The 16,468-nt window shown below is 40.1% G+C and overlaps 1 protein-coding gene across 2 annotated transcripts in view; it reads left to right on the forward strand.

The window, feature by feature from the left end:
* sugct (succinyl-CoA:glutarate-CoA transferase) overlaps nt 1-16,468 on the forward strand; it is a 94,226-nt gene that overhangs the window by 32,581 nt on the left and 45,177 nt on the right. The window contains exons 12-13 of one of the 2 annotated variants that reach the window (XM_036582500.1): nt 1,055-1,157; nt 4,419-6,676. In XM_036582500.1, the coding sequence (XP_036438393.1) occupies nt 1,055-1,157; nt 4,419-4,526 (211 nt within the window). In that variant the 3' untranslated portion in view covers nt 4,527-6,676. Of the gene's footprint in view, nt 1-1,054; nt 1,158-4,418; nt 6,677-16,468 lie in introns of those variants that run through there. The other variant, XM_036582491.1, reaches the window with a different exon arrangement.

The raw sequence follows: 16,468 nt of genomic DNA on the forward strand, positions 1-16,468 counted from the left end.
GTAATGTATTAATTAATGTATTTCCATAACAGGCTTTGCACTTTTCATAACCTATAATGGATGACTCATTAAAAGGAATGTTTCAAGCTTGTGGATGTTAAATGGATTCACACATTAATGCAAAAATTATACAGTTTAAAAAATAATTTAATGGTTACATTTTAAACTAAAGTGTAGTTGTAGTGGGCTGGGATAGGAAAAACAGGGGAACGCAGTGTTAAGTGCTGAGATTTTGTTAATGTTTTGAGTTACTCATCTAAAATGTGCACATTCACCGTTCAGCCATTACATTAAAATAACCTCCTTGTTTCTACGCTCATTGTCCATTTTGTCAGCTCCACTTACTATATAGGTGCACTTTGTAGTTCTACAATTACAGACTGCAGTCCATCTGATTCTCTGCATCCACAGGACAACCACAGAGCAGGTATTATTTGGGTGGTGAATCATTCTCAGCACTGCAGTGACACTGACGTGGTGGTGGTGTGTTGGTGTGTGCTGCGCTGGTACAAGTGGATCAGACACAGTGCTGAATTGGGCTAACAAATTATGGAGAGCAAAGGATGGACTACTATGGTGCTCTTGTATTTGTGAGACATCAGCCACCACTGTTTTTTTCTGAGCCTGTGGTTCTAAATTATGTTTTTCTTTGAATTTCTTTGGTTTTTGTTTTGTCGCTGACGAACATGTATATATGGTTTGCAATATAATTTCCTGTTTTCCCAAATATACCAGAATATTCCTCTTCCCCATTCTAGATCAGAATGATGCATTGACATATATCAGTATATCTTTCAGTGTATATCTTTAAGTGTGTGTGTTGTTGGTTGTGTGGGTGGGTGGGTGAGTGTGGGCGCACAACCATTTGAGCATGTGGCTTGGGTGACTGTGTGTACGATGCCAGCGCTGCAGGGCTGAAATGCACTGGTACTGAATGCGCCAGGGCCACATATGCATCGCATTTTGGGGCATGTTGTTGTGTCTATGCCTTTCTCATTTTCTGTTGTTTTGAAAAGCATGTCATTAGTGGGCTGTCTGTTCTCTGTTCCCCCAGGTTCCTGGAAGAGTCCACTGCTGAGTGGCTTAGACGGTTTGAAGGCACTGGAGTTCCCTGCGGCCCCATCAACACTATCCAGCAGGTGTTCTCTGACCCACAGGTCAGCCTATCCGCTCTCATACTCAAACCCCATAGAGAGTGGCGCTGTCACTCACACTCTGTTCATAACCAAACAGAACAAAGATCCTTACAAAAAAACAATGTCAGTAATTATGTTGTAGTACACTGTACTGTGCAAAATTACAGATAATATTTTTTTATTATTATTCAAACATTCAACATTCAAACAAAGAAAAACACTAATAGGGCTTAATACGTTAAATGCAATTGTATATCTTTGTGTTAGCTTAACCACTCACATCCATTCTTACCAGTGCAACACATACTAACATGCCTCCATCACGTCAGTGCCACTGCAATGCACAGAATGTTCCACCACCCAAATAATACCTGCTTTGTGGTGGTCCTGTGGGGGTGATGAACATTGAAGAACAGGGTAAAAGGGGCTTACAAATGATGCACAGAAACAGATGGACTACAATCTGTAATCATTGAACTACGAAGTGCACCTGTATGGTAAGTGAAGCTAATAAAATGGACAATGAGTGTAGAAACAAGGAGGTGCACTTAATGAAATGGCCAGACAGTGTATTTGTATTTACTTTCCCACACCCAGTTCAGGTAATCAGTACTTTACTAAGTAAAATCAGGTTTGCTGGTGATTGAATTTAGTGAATTAATTAAATGGTTGGGGTAAATCAAAAAGAAAAGCAACCAAACTTGTGTTCTTTTCATCATATAACAACATATCAATTACTTTTCTTGTTACTGTTTAGTATATTGACACTTATTTGTGTTTATTCCAATGTTGCAGAACATTGTACTACCCATACTACCCAGATAAACACTTTTGAAGAATTTTCTGACCTAATATTTTTGCACAGTACTTTATTCACTTTGAACATTTTTGAGTTTCTCACAAATGTAGCGCAGTGATCACTGTAAAATATCAGAGTGAGTGTCACTTTGAACTTTTAATACGTATAATAGCCACAATCTTAACCCTGCGGTCTTTTGGGAAACTGAGCAGACATTAAAAGAGTGTCTACTGCCACTTTCCATTATTGCAGTGGTCAGTGAGGCAGGGGTAGTGGAAGTAAGAGGGGCCAGGTTGATCGTTTTCACTCACATTAGTTGTTAATAGAATCAAAACAATGAAATGTTACTGGGTATACATTGCCCCAGGGGATGTAATTGGGCACCACTGGAATGTGAACCTGTTCACATTAACCAGAGATATAGAGGTTCCTAACACAAAATGATAATTTAATAGAAAACACATGTTGGTAAGGAAAGTGAATTTGCTGGTTTCGTTGCAGTTGTTGTGAGGACTCACTGGCGTGTTGGGACGCACTCCCAAAGCTGAGAGATAAAAATGATGGGGTGGACTCTTCGGCTTATTTTTGTCTTTGTGCCTGTAACAGCTAACTAAAGGTTATCCTATAGCACTTCCACATTCAGCTTCTTTCATTTAGGATGCATACGCACATAACTGCTGCTGCAGGTGTGAATGAATGCTATATTATTACTGGTAAATGGCAAAAGAAAGTATAGTGAAATGTGGAATACACAGAATATTGGAAAAATCGGGCCCAACTGAAATGAAAATTTTGTCACAGATACCAATACCAGTTTTAAGGAGCAAAAGTCCCGATAACCGCTAATATTGATCAATATAACATAATATTCTTACTGACTAATAGTGTTTGTCATTTGTCAGCTGTGAATTATAAAATAAGAATGTGAGTGTGGAGCATTTTTAGTGTCGTTATGGTGTGTTGGTCTTATTTTCAATCAGTTCTCGGCACATTAAGTCCTTTTTGATGTTTACTGTTTAATGAAGATGGTACGTTGTCCTTTCAGTGTGCTAAAGCTTAGGTTTGGGTACATTTTACATGTTTTAACCATGACAGTATTTTGTGTTCAAGTTTATTAGTTCAGCTTGTATTGCTATGAGAAGTGGGAACAACTTGTGATTCCCAGTATGCACTGTAAACAGAAAACAAAAAGAAAAAGTTTTAACTGAAAATTTTCAGTCCTCGTATTTCAACTGAATGTCAGATACAGATTTTTCTTCAGTTAACTTACTATAACAAGTTCAAACACAAAATTCCAGATATTGTCCAGAATGATGAAGCATTGAGATATAGGTCCAGTGGATGGTTCGTCGAGAGAACGCATGCAGACATGACACTATTGATGCAAGTGTTCTTTTTTTATAACTACTTTTTTTATTTTTTATTTTTTTGCCCTTCCTTATCGATTTTTATACACTTCCATTTAGCATCTTGAACACTGCTCATATGTTCTCATATATACTGTAATCCATAGTCTGGTTGTAACACAGTATGTTGTTCCTTGTAACCCAGCTCAAGAATAGCAGTAACCAACTAAATCTTTTTAAAATACACAAAATTAAATCCTCTAGCAGTATTAAATTGAGCTCTCAGTGCACACATTTGGCACGGTTATATCCTCTCACCTGGGTGACTCGGCTATGAGTCTGAATTTTGAATATTTGAATAGTCATGGAAGAAAAAAAAAGTAAATTAGAATTGTGGATAAGCAAATGATCTTCTTGAGTGTCCAGGACAGGGCAAGTGACCTGCGACTTTCTGGATGGGAAGAATTACTTAGTGTCTAGTGATTCTTGTCAAATCGTGCATGTGTGATTCTCACATGTACAGAGGGAACATTCTGCTGTTCCATGAGCAGTACTGCTGTTTATGCTAAATGTGCTTGAAATATCATAGGTATCATAGGTAGGTTGTGAGTTTTTTAAATATTAAATTATTGGTTCTCTGGGGTACCACACGGGGTTATGAGATCATTAGAACGTTAATAAAAAATGTATTTGATTACTGAGGGAATCAGGCCAGATTCAAAAAGTAAGAATTAGCATAGGATCCTGCACTGATGTAACATCAAGCAGGACTACAGTGTTGGTGGATGTGCAAGGTCCAGTAGCTCAAATAGAAAGAAAAATCAATTTCATACTTTAGGGACAGACCTCCTATGACTTAGACCTGGCTATGGCAGTATAACTAGAACCAGATGCTATCCATGCCATGAAATCTCACTGAGATATGCAAACAGTATGTTAAAAACCAAAATGGTGTTTTTGTTTATTTATTTGTTTGTTGTTCTTTACAATTACAAGCAACCTCTGGACTTCCACCTCACTGGACTTACATTATGCCATACACCACAGTCTGTGTCTGTATGGAGTGATGTATCACTAGAAGCACTCCGTGGAATTCTGGCCCTTGCCAATAATGTCTACATCTGGTCATGTCTGTAGGAGTCCGATTCGGTCTTTCACCCCCCACGCCAACACACTCAAGGAAGGAAAGCTCTGTGGAGAGATCAGCAAATCAACACTAGCTGCAAAGACAGGGGGGGAAATTAGCCAGTGGACATGAAGAGTTGACAGTCCAGAGGATGGACCACACCAGTGGCAGACAGAAAACCAGATGGAGAACATGAGTGAGAGGAGATGGGGGGGTTAAGAGGTGAAAAAGAGAGAGTGAGATGGAAAGACAGTGGACGAGAGGAGCAAGGTGAAGACAAACGAGGAAAGCAGACAACTCTATTCAGGGCAGAAATGAAGGTTCAGGTCATGTTTTCCTAGAAAGCAGAGTATTTGTCTGGCTTGATGAACTGACCCACTACATTATCATAATGGACACTTGTCTTTCCCCGTGCACTGACCTGAAAAGGAAACTTACCCAATAAATCTTGAACTGTGGCCATTTTTTCCAGGTACTTCCTCTTCAACTGGATGGTCAGTAAGTTCAGCCTTTTGAAATCTCTACTATACGTCAGCTTTTTAGACAGCCTATAACTCAAGGTGCTTCCTTTCTGTCTCCTTTACATCTTCTCCCTTTAAAGGCAGAGATGATTAAGTATCTTCCTTGAACTTAAGTATTATTCAAGAATTTTTGTGTCACATCAGGTGTTTTGGCTCATTTTAGAACCCCAAACAATACTATAAATTATGTGTGGCAATGTGAACCTGCATGTTCAGATGAGGGCAGCTTCTTTAGATACTTGCGGTATTTCAGTCAGGGACCAGAGTAGAAGGCTGTTTCACTTTTAACAGATGCACACAGAGTGGCCAAATGCCTCTGATAGGATTTCATACCTCGAACATCTACGATATATGAACATTGGGTTTCACTGTATTTTTCTTCAGTGACTCTAGTATGTCTGATACTGTGCACAGGTCATGTCGGCCTTTATTGTCTTCCTACATGAATAACCTGTTTCTGGTAAAAGGGCAGGTGTAGGTAACAGTTATATGAACTATCATCTTTGCAAAGTCAGAAAAACTCTGAACCATCATTATGCTCTCCTAAAGTTTGCTTTTGAGCATCTAGAGCACCAGTGGGGAACTGAGGCCTGGAGTCCAACACCGTCTGATGGTTTTCTTGCTCTAGCACACCAGCTAAACCTGGTAATTAGGAATCAGGTGTGCTTGAGTAGGAACATCACCAAACTGCAAGAATCTGGCCATCCAGGAGTGGGGTCCCAACCCCTGATGTAGACGAAAGTTGCCTGGAATTGAGCACAAGGAATTTCAACACTGGTTTTCTGAACTTCATCTCTTTGAGGCCTGTTTGGACTTGGTCAAATACTTTTAGCTTGATCTGGTGCCCAGTTCAACTAAGTTGCTTATGTGTTTGTAGAAACCCAAAGCCATGTCTTCTTCTTCTTACACACCCCTCACGCTATGATGACCAAAAAGGATTCAGTTTTGAATCTGTGAAATAAACCTTAACATTGCTTCATGAAAGCTGCTCCCAAGAATGATTTCCAGTGACGCTCGCTCATATTGCAATTACATTTTCCTGTGTGTTTGGCATGCGCAGTGTATCACATTGCTTATACATCTCCATAAATCATAGTGGTGACAGCGAGGTTATGTTTTGGTCTGGTGCTGCAGTTGGTGTTTCCTGGCCTCTGAATCGTCGATCAGTGTCTTGACTTCACAAAGCCAGTGGCTGTTCACAAATGAGCAGGTTATCGTCTATCTCTGCGCCAAGCTGCACACCTGGATCCGGTCCTCAGAAATATTAATATTAATGTTGATGTTTCCAATGCACTGTTGCACAGATGTTGGACTTGAATGAAATAGCTAGCAGATGTGAAAATGGATGAATGTTAGGTATTCTCACGGACAAAAAGAAGGTCCATATTCCTTTCCAGAGCTTCCAGTAGTCGATAACTAGATGCCTATTACTGCAATGTGTATGAGAGAGAGAGAGAGAAAGAGAGCTTACACAGGGATCTTTGTTTGCTCAGATTATTCAAGTCAGTTTTATTTCAATGTAGGTCTGTTTACAGCTGACTTTTTACAGCTGACAGTAGCCAAGTTTTCGTCCAGCCATCAAATTAAATTCAAGCTAGGAACTGAAATGTCACAAAAAGTTAGCCAGACAAAATTGCATCCATCACTTTTGTACAAGACCATAAAACTCTCTACATCATACTCATTATTAAAAATATTTCTGAGAAATATAGGCAAAATGTACAAAGAACTTTTAAAGTTAAGCAGCTTCTCATTGTTTAATTTAATGGCTATATTTTACATCATACATATTTAGTTTTATTATTTTTTATCTTTTTATGTATTTTTATTATTAATGTTTCACTTTTTATACTCACCCGATCTGAGTCTTCATTTATTAAATTGGCTTTTATTATTTGATATGTTCTTACACATTACCAATCCCTTGCTCTGTATTAACTCGGCAACATTGTAAATGAGGGGCACCCTCAATGTTCTCCGAGATTAAATAAAGGTTGATTGATTGATTGATTGATTGATATTTTACATCATAAAAGTGTAAAGACACAACTCTCTGACAAACTTGCGTTATTTATTTGGTATATGCATTTATATCTTAATTCTTTTTATTCCGTTTGCCAAAACATGCACAAAAAATGTGGATGGAAACCTAGCTTTTGTCCCAAATCAGCAATCCAGAAATCCAGGGCAGTTCTCTTCAAGAGCAAGCAGAGAGTGAGAGAAGAGTGAGAAGAAACTTTGAGAGAAACCGAGACTCAAAAGGGGAATCCTTTCTGCCCTGGACCTTAAAGGATAATAGAATAATAATACAAATACAGGTATATACTGTCAGCAACATAATTATTGATAAAGATGAGTAATAAAGGTGATAAAAACCTGTCTTTGTGGTTATTTAGCTCAGTCTCCCACTGAAAATATCCGAGTGGTCTCCAGCCCTGTTCCTGGAGAGCTGCCTTCCTGCAGTGTCTAGTTCCAACCACAATCTACCACATCTTCTCCAGATAATTAACTTTTTCTGAAGTCCCTGATTGGTTGGATTGGATGTATTAGTGTTGGAGGGAGGGGCAGCATGTTACATGCAGGTTGGAACTGAACTCTGCAGGAGCATAGCTCTCCAAGACCAGGGTTGGAGACCGCTGATCTAAAGCATATCTAGAGTAAAATCTAACTTTTATTTGAAGTAAGTTTAGCCTAAGACAACAAAAACCTTTATCAAGAAGTAATGTATCATGATGAATGGCACCCCTGTTGATGCTTATGAGCAAAACTAAATCAGGAACTTCAGTAGTCATCTGTGACTTCCTGATAGTAGACTATCATCTAGGGAAGATTAGAAAATACACAAGCTCAAGCTATGTGCTTGAAAATGCCCATGTCCTTGGGGCAATAATTAAGCAGTTTAAAATAAAGTGATCTGTAGCAAGTCTGTCTGGAGGAGGAAGCAAGTGTATTCTGCCCACATGCACAATGAGAAGGATGAGCAGAAAGACAAAAATTTGTGCTGGAGATTTGCAGAAGTCTCCAAAAACTACAATTAGACACCACCTCTATGCCAACAAACTATGTGAAAATGGGTTCTGTGGTTAGATGAGACAAAAATTGAGCCTTTTGGCATAAAAAGAAGGATGGTCATACATAAAAGTTGAGCATGGGGCAAGATCTATGATGTGATCTATGATGGGGCTGTTTCCAAAGGCCATGAGAACCTAATTGGGATACATGGCATCATGAACTCCATGAAGTACCAGTAGATTTTAAATGAAAACTGGTCACCTGTGCCCAAAAACAAAACTAGTGGTTGGATCCTCCAGCAGGACAGTGATAGAAAAGGTACATCCAAGTCCACACCAAAATAGAACAGAATCAGGCTTTTGACATGGCCTTGCCAGCCCCCTGACCTAAACCCCATTGAAAACCTGTGGGTTTAGGTAAAGTGGACAGATCAAGAGTGAGGACCTAGGACCCTGGAGGATCTAGGGAGGTTCTGTACTAAGCAGTACTCTCAGATCTCTTGCTCTCTGTTCTCCAGTCTCATCAAACGTTATAGGAGAAGACTATTTGCTGTTATTTTGGCAAAAGGATGTTTCACAAATTAATAAATGCTGGTGACACAAGTAGTTTTGTTAAATAATATACACATTTTTTGATGAGGGTTTTTGTAGAGTAAATTTAATTCAGTTAAAGGTTAATGTTTATATATATATATATATATATATATATATATATATATATATATATATATATTTTCAAAGTGAAACAGACTTTTTCATTACCTTTTTACTCATGTTTACCAAGGGTGCCAATAACTATGGAGCTGACTGTTATAATATTATAATAATAAAAAAATTAATCCTGTCATTTGGACCCTCAGTAAAAGCAATGGTCCCAGCTGCTTTTATCTTGAATCTTCTATTAATGCCTCAGCTTATCTTTTCCAATTAATCACTTTTTGTTGCTTGATCTCATTTCCATAACACAGTGGCTATTATATGCCTAAACTAACATTTTTCATTTAAAACAGTTTTGCTTACCTTTACATTTGCCTTGGTGCACATGCAGCAAACTGACATGAATAACCTTTTATAAATAACCTGCATGAAAGGGCGTTGCTTTTTGCCAGCAAACATAATTTCTAAGGCAAGCGATTTTCAGCACTTTGAATGATTGCCAAAGGTCTTAAAGCCTGTAAGTTTTCTCCCGTACTCTCGTCTTTAGCCAACAAGAGAGGAGCCTTTAGACATATCCAGCTGCACACAATAACAGATAATTACTGACCTTGGTGGTGTCTCACGGCAGACTTTTCCACCAACCGTTTACAAGCAAAGGGATGTTTCCGGGCCCCGCGGACCTTCAAATGCACCCAAATGAGCCAACAGCCAAGCAGCCGAGTTTAAACAGATGTTGCAGGCACCGCTGACTTCCACAGGTTGCAATACTCTTTTTATTCTCTTTAGTTCAGGCCTGGTTTTGACCCCAGTGATGGCTTCATCTATGTCCAGTAAGGGATTGTTTTTCGGTGCAGTATCTGCATGCCCAACCTTCAGTGAAATTTTCCATCTCTGCCTTTTTATATGCTCATTTTCGTTTGCACAGATTATCTTCTTGTAAAAAAGAAAAAACAGGTCATGCTTGTTGATGTTGATTTTACTACTTGCTCCCTGCTTCTGTTCGCATTGAGTTTAACTGGGCAACATATTATGTTCTTTGTGAATTCTTTTGCTGTTCTTTTGCATTGGACCCTCCTGACATGTGAATGTGTAGTCGTGTCACTGAGTGTGGACGTGACTTATGGTGATATATTGTGAGGGCTAGCTACAGTATTAATTTGTTGGCCAAAGATATTGGGCCCAGATCCATTTTTGTGGTCTTGAGCTCCTGTGAAAACGATAATCCCATTTTTTGGAACTGGATTAGTTCACTTGTCATACGTTTCTTTGGATCCCAGTCTTCAGGACACCAAGCCTCCCCTCTCCACACTACCCTCACACATTTACACTCATTCAGACCCATAGTGACTCTGACAGCTGGAAACTGTGAAAGATCTTGATGGGCTGCCGGGCTTTTCTGTCTGTGTCATCGTCAATAACAGAGAATTATGAGTAGGATTACAGAAGAGAGATGCAGAGGAGAGAAGGGTGACAAATCGATCAGAATCATTGATTGATGGTTGTAATGATGTGCGGCAGGTTTTCTCATCAGTTCTGCGTGGAAATATTCAGTGTTCAGCTGACTCTTCTAATCCCTATCATATTTCTCTTTACACAAACAAAATAAGCTATAGCTAAATGATAATAGAAGAAGGTCGTTCTGGTTCAAGAGCTTTACGGTGGATACATTTCAGAAAAATAACCTGAATGACTTTCCGCCTCTGGGTGTTAGTTTTCCGAGGTTGTGGTTGTTCTTGGACTAAGCGGTACACTTCGGGGAATGTGGCACAAACATAAAGCAACGAGAGGCTACATGTGAGTGTTAGAGAAGGGTCTGGTGTGAATTAGCGTGGAATTCCCAAATAACCGATTTTCCCAAGGACCGAATCCAAAATCTACCTGACCATAATGCTGTTGTATTGAGTTACTTTCTGTGAACTGGCTTATAGATAAGATTTCTCAATACTTAACATGTGGGATTAGGACTGATAAGAATGTGTGAATCTGCTGAAGTCACTTGCGTAAGGTATCATTAATGGGGTTTTGTTATATGCTTTAGTTGTATGTTGTGTCAGATAATTTTTGACTTGACGTATAAAAGCGTTGGAGTCTCATTATTTGAAATATTGCATAAATATCAGTTGTATGTACTTTAAGATCTTAAATCAGTTTTAATCGATGCGCCATCCCTCTCTAACCTTTTAATCCCTCCATTTTCTCTACATTCTCTTTTCTCCATCCATGTGTTCCTCTGGTGAGTCACCATACTGACTGCGTGACAGCAGGCACTTGGGGCTTTTGCTCTGACTGTCTGGGGAAGGAGCTCTTCAGCACTTCCTGGAGAGGAAAAGAGAGGATGAGGGAATGAAAAGAACGAAGAGGAAAATCGTGAAGGGGTGATTTCTCTCGTGAACACTTCAGCAGGACCCGCCCAGTGGTCATAGTCAATTAGCCTGAGCAGCTGCTGGATGGAATCAGCTGATGTAAAAGTGATACATAAGGTTTTGGTTGTCAGGCTCTGCTATGTGGAGCCCGAAAGACCAACGTCTTTTGTAGGCTTGACCCAAACAGCGTATACAGCCTTCGAAAACTTGTTGGTATTTTGGAATGAGTATTCAAATGCTTGTTTTCAAAATCACACTAAAAATAATAATATCTGAGATGTTTTTATTTGTTTTTCTGAAGGAATAGGTATGCTTCCATTTTTTTGCCTAACACACTTCTTACTGCAGTCAAAAGATGAGGCCTTTCCCCCCAGACACGTTTGTTACACGACAGGTGTTTTCTTCACTTTGTGCGAATGTGTGAAGCAAACGTTTTGCAGAAATCCAGTCAAATCATACACTGTCACAGTCTATAGCACCCACTGTAGAAGCTTTGTAGACATTTATCCTGCATTTATTTTACCTTCAACTAAGTATCCATAACATTCATCTTAATTTTCCCTAAACCTTAACACTAACTTTAACTTTAGCCTCGAACTTAAACCTAACTCTCACCCTGGTCCTATTCCTAACCCTGGTACTAATCCTAACCCTAAAACTGTTGAGAATCAACATTGTGTTAACAATTTGAACATCTATAGATGATCTTAGGACAAGGGGCTGGCCAAATAAAGTGGGATCAAAATAATAATTTACTAAAATGATGATCTAATTGGCCTAGCAGTTGCAGAGTAGCTCCTGTGCTGTATTAGTAGTGTAAACCTTTCCAGTGTGTCACATGGAAAGCAGTGTAGTTTGTTGTGTTCAAAAACTGTGGATGCCTGGAATCAATCTATGATGCGTTCAACCAAACCAGCTATGATTCATGCATTTTTAACATTTTCCATGTACTGACAATAACAGTTGTATCTGACATAGTTCCGCCTAGAGTCTTGAAGGCCACTACTAATGTTTAAACAGACACATTCAACATCTCACTGGCACAGGCCGTTGTCCCACTCAGGTCCAGAAAGCTCCACCATAATAGCAATCCCCAAAAAACCTGGGGTGCCCTGCCTGAATGACTATTGGCCCCTAGCCCTCACCGCAGTTGCCATGAAATGCCTGGAGAAACTGGTACTGGGGTACATAAACAAGAACATCCCTGACTCTCTGGACCCTCTACAGTTTCTGGACCCTCTACAGTTTGCGTATCACCCAAATAGGTTAGTGGATAATGCAGTGTCTCATGGACTATCACCCATGTTGCTCCTAGACTGCTGTTTGGCAATAAACACCATCAGGCCAACTAAGCTTGTGACAACACTTAAAGGTTTAGGCCTGCTGAACTTGATATGCAACTAAATTAAAATTTTCTAACAGATAGACCATTGGTAATGAAAGTGGGCAAAAGAACCTCAGCAGTACTAACACTGAGCACTGGTACACCACAGGGCTGTTGTGTAAGTCCCAGACTCTTTTCACTCTATGCTCATGACTGTCAGTCTGCCGACAACAACAGCTACGCTGGGTCTCATTTCAAATAGTGACGAGTCCTCATGCTGGCGTCTTGTGAGCTACCTGAGAGCATATGACCAGGACAGTGACTTCATCATCACTGAGTGTGTTGACATGCACTTAATAATCTGATCATAAAAGGATTTCTGTAGTTATCAGATTTTTCAGGTGGTCATGGTAACAGCATACTCCAATTTCTTAGATCGGAGTAAGGCCTAGAAATCCTATCAAGAAATCTGATAGAGAGCTGGATTTTAACTGAGTAATCAGATTTCTCAGCGTGTGTATCCTCATGTAGATCATATTTTCTTCTAAAGTATTATTTTAAACAGCTGCTTGATGTTTAAAATAATAAAGCTGCAACATGACGATGAGTTTTACATTATGTTAACGTCATGTCCTCTTCTGTGAGTTTTTTTGGCTGGTTGCAAAGCAGAAATCTGATTACTGCCTGACTGCTGTAGACTGGAAGTTTTTCCCATTTCAAGACGTGTCCAAGACAAAATAACTTATCCTGGACGTCTGGAGGAGCACAAGTCCTCTCCACTCAATTCACATTATTGACACAGAAATAGAACAGGTCAAAAATTTAAGCTTTCTGGAACTACAAATGACCAACAAACTTAGCTGGAGAACAAATACCAGCAACCTTGTGAATAAAGCACAACATTTATACTTTTGGTGTCTTAAAAAGAACAGACTCCACAGTAGAGTGCTCACTAGCTTTTACAGAGGAACCATGAAGAGCATTGTGACTTGTGGGGTCACTGTGTTTCATTAACACCACACAAAAAGACTGACAAGCCCTTGAGAGAATAGTTAAGATGGTCCAGAGTATCATCAGAGTAGAACTCTCGACTGTGGAGACACTGGACGCAGAGTGCTCTAGGAACAGAGCCCACGCTATCATCGTTGATCCCTCACATCCGGGTCATAATCTGTTCACCTGGCACAACGCCAAATACGATCTCAGATGTCGCTGACCCTGAGAGCATGATGACACGAAAGAACAGACTTGCTAACAGTTTCTATCCCAGGACAGTTTGCTTGATTTCTAAGGACATGCAAAGAAACTATGTCACAGACTCTAAGCCTCACAGACCAACCACTCACAATCACATACAAAACCATAAACACTCGCTAATACATTATATTCACACGAGCACAAACTGAACCTTGTATGTAGTTTTTCCTCCGTAGACACATAATGTGTAATGAAGTCTTTGTGTAATGTCTGTCCATCCAAGTTCTGTAAATCTTGTCTATCATAAACATATTCGCTCCCTGTTAAAGTGCAATATTTATTTGTATATTCATGGGCTCTGGTGTAATGTCACCACCTACCTCATTCATTTTCTACTAAATTGTTTAATATATAATTACCTATTTATTACATTTACTACATTTCATCATAACCGAGAGACAATACTCTCTTCTGCATCACTGTATTTTATACTGTATTTTGCGCTCTTTATAGTTGTGTACTTTAACGTTTAACTGAGAACTGTATAAGAATTCCACTACACCTGTAGTGTAAATGGCAATAAAGTCATCTTCAAATCTTAAATCTTGAAATCTAAAGGCTTTTCCTGATGAAATGTAGCTTAGGCTAATTTTTTCATGGCTTAAATAAAGACAAAGTTTGAATGCTAAATAGGAAAACAAATACCATTGTAACAATCCAGTAGTGGAGTATTGAAATTATTTGGGCCGGCCCAAGTCATAAACAATTCCTATCTCCTCTGCATAGACTGTAAGACATAATGACATTCCACTCAACTTTTTAGTCAGTTTCAAAAGATTAAACTTTTTTTTTCCAGTGATGCACAACTCCTCCACAATTTTTGATTGTTGTCGTCTGTAGTACATTCAAATCATAAAGGGCTTCATACGTATTAAATGAGATTTTGTCATTTATGTTAGAACAAACTGCGTGGGTTTCCTCCGGGTACTCCGGTTTCCTCCCACAGTCCAAAAACATGCAGTCAGGCTGGTTGGACTTGCTAAATTGCCCCTAGGTGTGATTGTGTATGTCTGTCTGTCTGCCCTGCGATGGACTGGCGACCTGTCCAGGGTGTATCCTGCCTTCCGCCCAATGACAGCTGGGATAGGCTCCAGCACCCCACCGCGACGCAGAAGGATAAGCGGTTTAGATGATGTATGTATGTATGTATGTTAGAACAAAAGAAACACTATATTGTGTAGTTGTGTAGCCCTCCAGGATGGGAGCTGTGCACCCCTGATCTCGTCTCAGCATGCTAAAATTTTTATTTCAGGTTTTGTTTTAAATTATATGAGCACAGTGGGTGTCTACAGTGCTCTGGGAGAGGTACAGTGAACATTAAATGGCTATAAATGTGAGATCACATCATGACCCTGAAGTGCCAACTGATATCACAAACACCAGTGCGGTAGTTAAAGGGTCATTGAAAGTGGGCCCATTGCGGCACACTATTGGCTCTCAGTAACTCTTCCCAGGCCTGTGTGTTTATTTCCTCTCTGAAGGAAACACTCAAACTTGGGAGATGGGTTGAAAGCAACTGCTGATATATTGTGATGGCTACACAATATGGAATAATTTATGCCCCCCTCCTTGGGGGAGGACATTTATGTGTCCAGGTGGCCCCCAAACCTTCCCCGCATCCCATACGGAGGGAATGAGGGTGGAGGAAACGGTGAAACTGTGATCTGGAAGTCGACTTTGTGTGTCTTCGTAGTGCCATAAATGTCAGTGCGTGTCCAGCATGCGCTAACCCCTGAGTGCGGTTTCCTCTCTGACCACAGGACCTTTGGACGTGTCCGTTCTCTTTCTAATGATTTTGAGGGTTCCTGTCTAGTCCGTTATGTGTCCTCCAGCCTTTGCTTCACAACCTCTCACGACCCAACCCCACTCCACCCCCGCCGCCCTTACAGAGTAGATGAAGGCCCTGTTTTAATGATCCTGGGTGCTGGCGCTGACTAGCACAGCTGTACATGGCTGCTTCATGATGAGCTACAGGTGGAGACCTTCAGCAGCCGGTCTCTCTCTCTCTTTCTTTCTCTCTCTCAGTATTTCTGGCAGTGCAAAAGCCCACCCGATCATCCTGTTTCTCATTCAGATACTTTATTAACGAAGAGGGGTTGTGTGGACGTGCTTTTTCAGAAAGGACGGGGGGGAAGAAAGACTTACCTTGTTCTTCTGAAGATACGGGAGTGGAAGGGGGTGATTTATGAATTTCTTTCTTCTTCCCTGTCCCACATGGCACCATAAAGAGCAGAGAAGAGGGGGCTGTCACACTGCTCTGTAGCATCCAGGGACAAGTAGGTGAGTTGTGGGTACAGCACCTTCAGCTTAATGGAAAAACTCAGTGACCCTTCTGCAAAGCATTCATTCGTACAACAGCAAGGTGCTATGATGTAAAAAAGCCTCAGTTTCTCTATTCCTCTGATCATTTCTCACATGAAGACATCTGTAACCATTATAATATCACTGTCAGAACCAGAAACAGGGTGTGAATAATTACAACATTGATTCAGCAAGTTTAAATGTAGCATAAGACAGTGGCTTTGCAAGCTTAATGATAACCAGACTGCATGTCATAAACCTTAAAAAATCGACTATGTTGCCCCAGCAGGGCTTAAGATACCTCATGCTGACAAATTGTAGGTGTTTTTTATGTTGTTGTTTTTATGCCATGAGAAATGAGAAAGGTATCCGAGAAATCCAGCACTTTCATCCCTTCGGGGATTTGTGGTTCTAAGCAGTTCAGAAGTTCAGAAACACTGCTCAGATTGCAATCTATTTTCTCACTACTCTCAGACATTGACTTTTCCCTGTAATCCTTCAGTACCTTTGAAGCCCGTAACTCATGTTGACAGTGACATTGAGTTAAACTTTTTTTTAGAGGGAATGAAGATGGTAGTCTTTTCCCAAAGGAGCTCTGCCTTTGCTGTCATTTGATGCATACTGTGA

This window comes from Colossoma macropomum, unplaced genomic scaffold, assembly GCF_904425465.1.
Source record: "Colossoma macropomum unplaced genomic scaffold, Colossoma_macropomum, whole genome shotgun sequence".
Taxonomy (NCBI): Eukaryota; Metazoa; Chordata; class Actinopteri; order Characiformes; family Serrasalmidae; genus Colossoma; species Colossoma macropomum.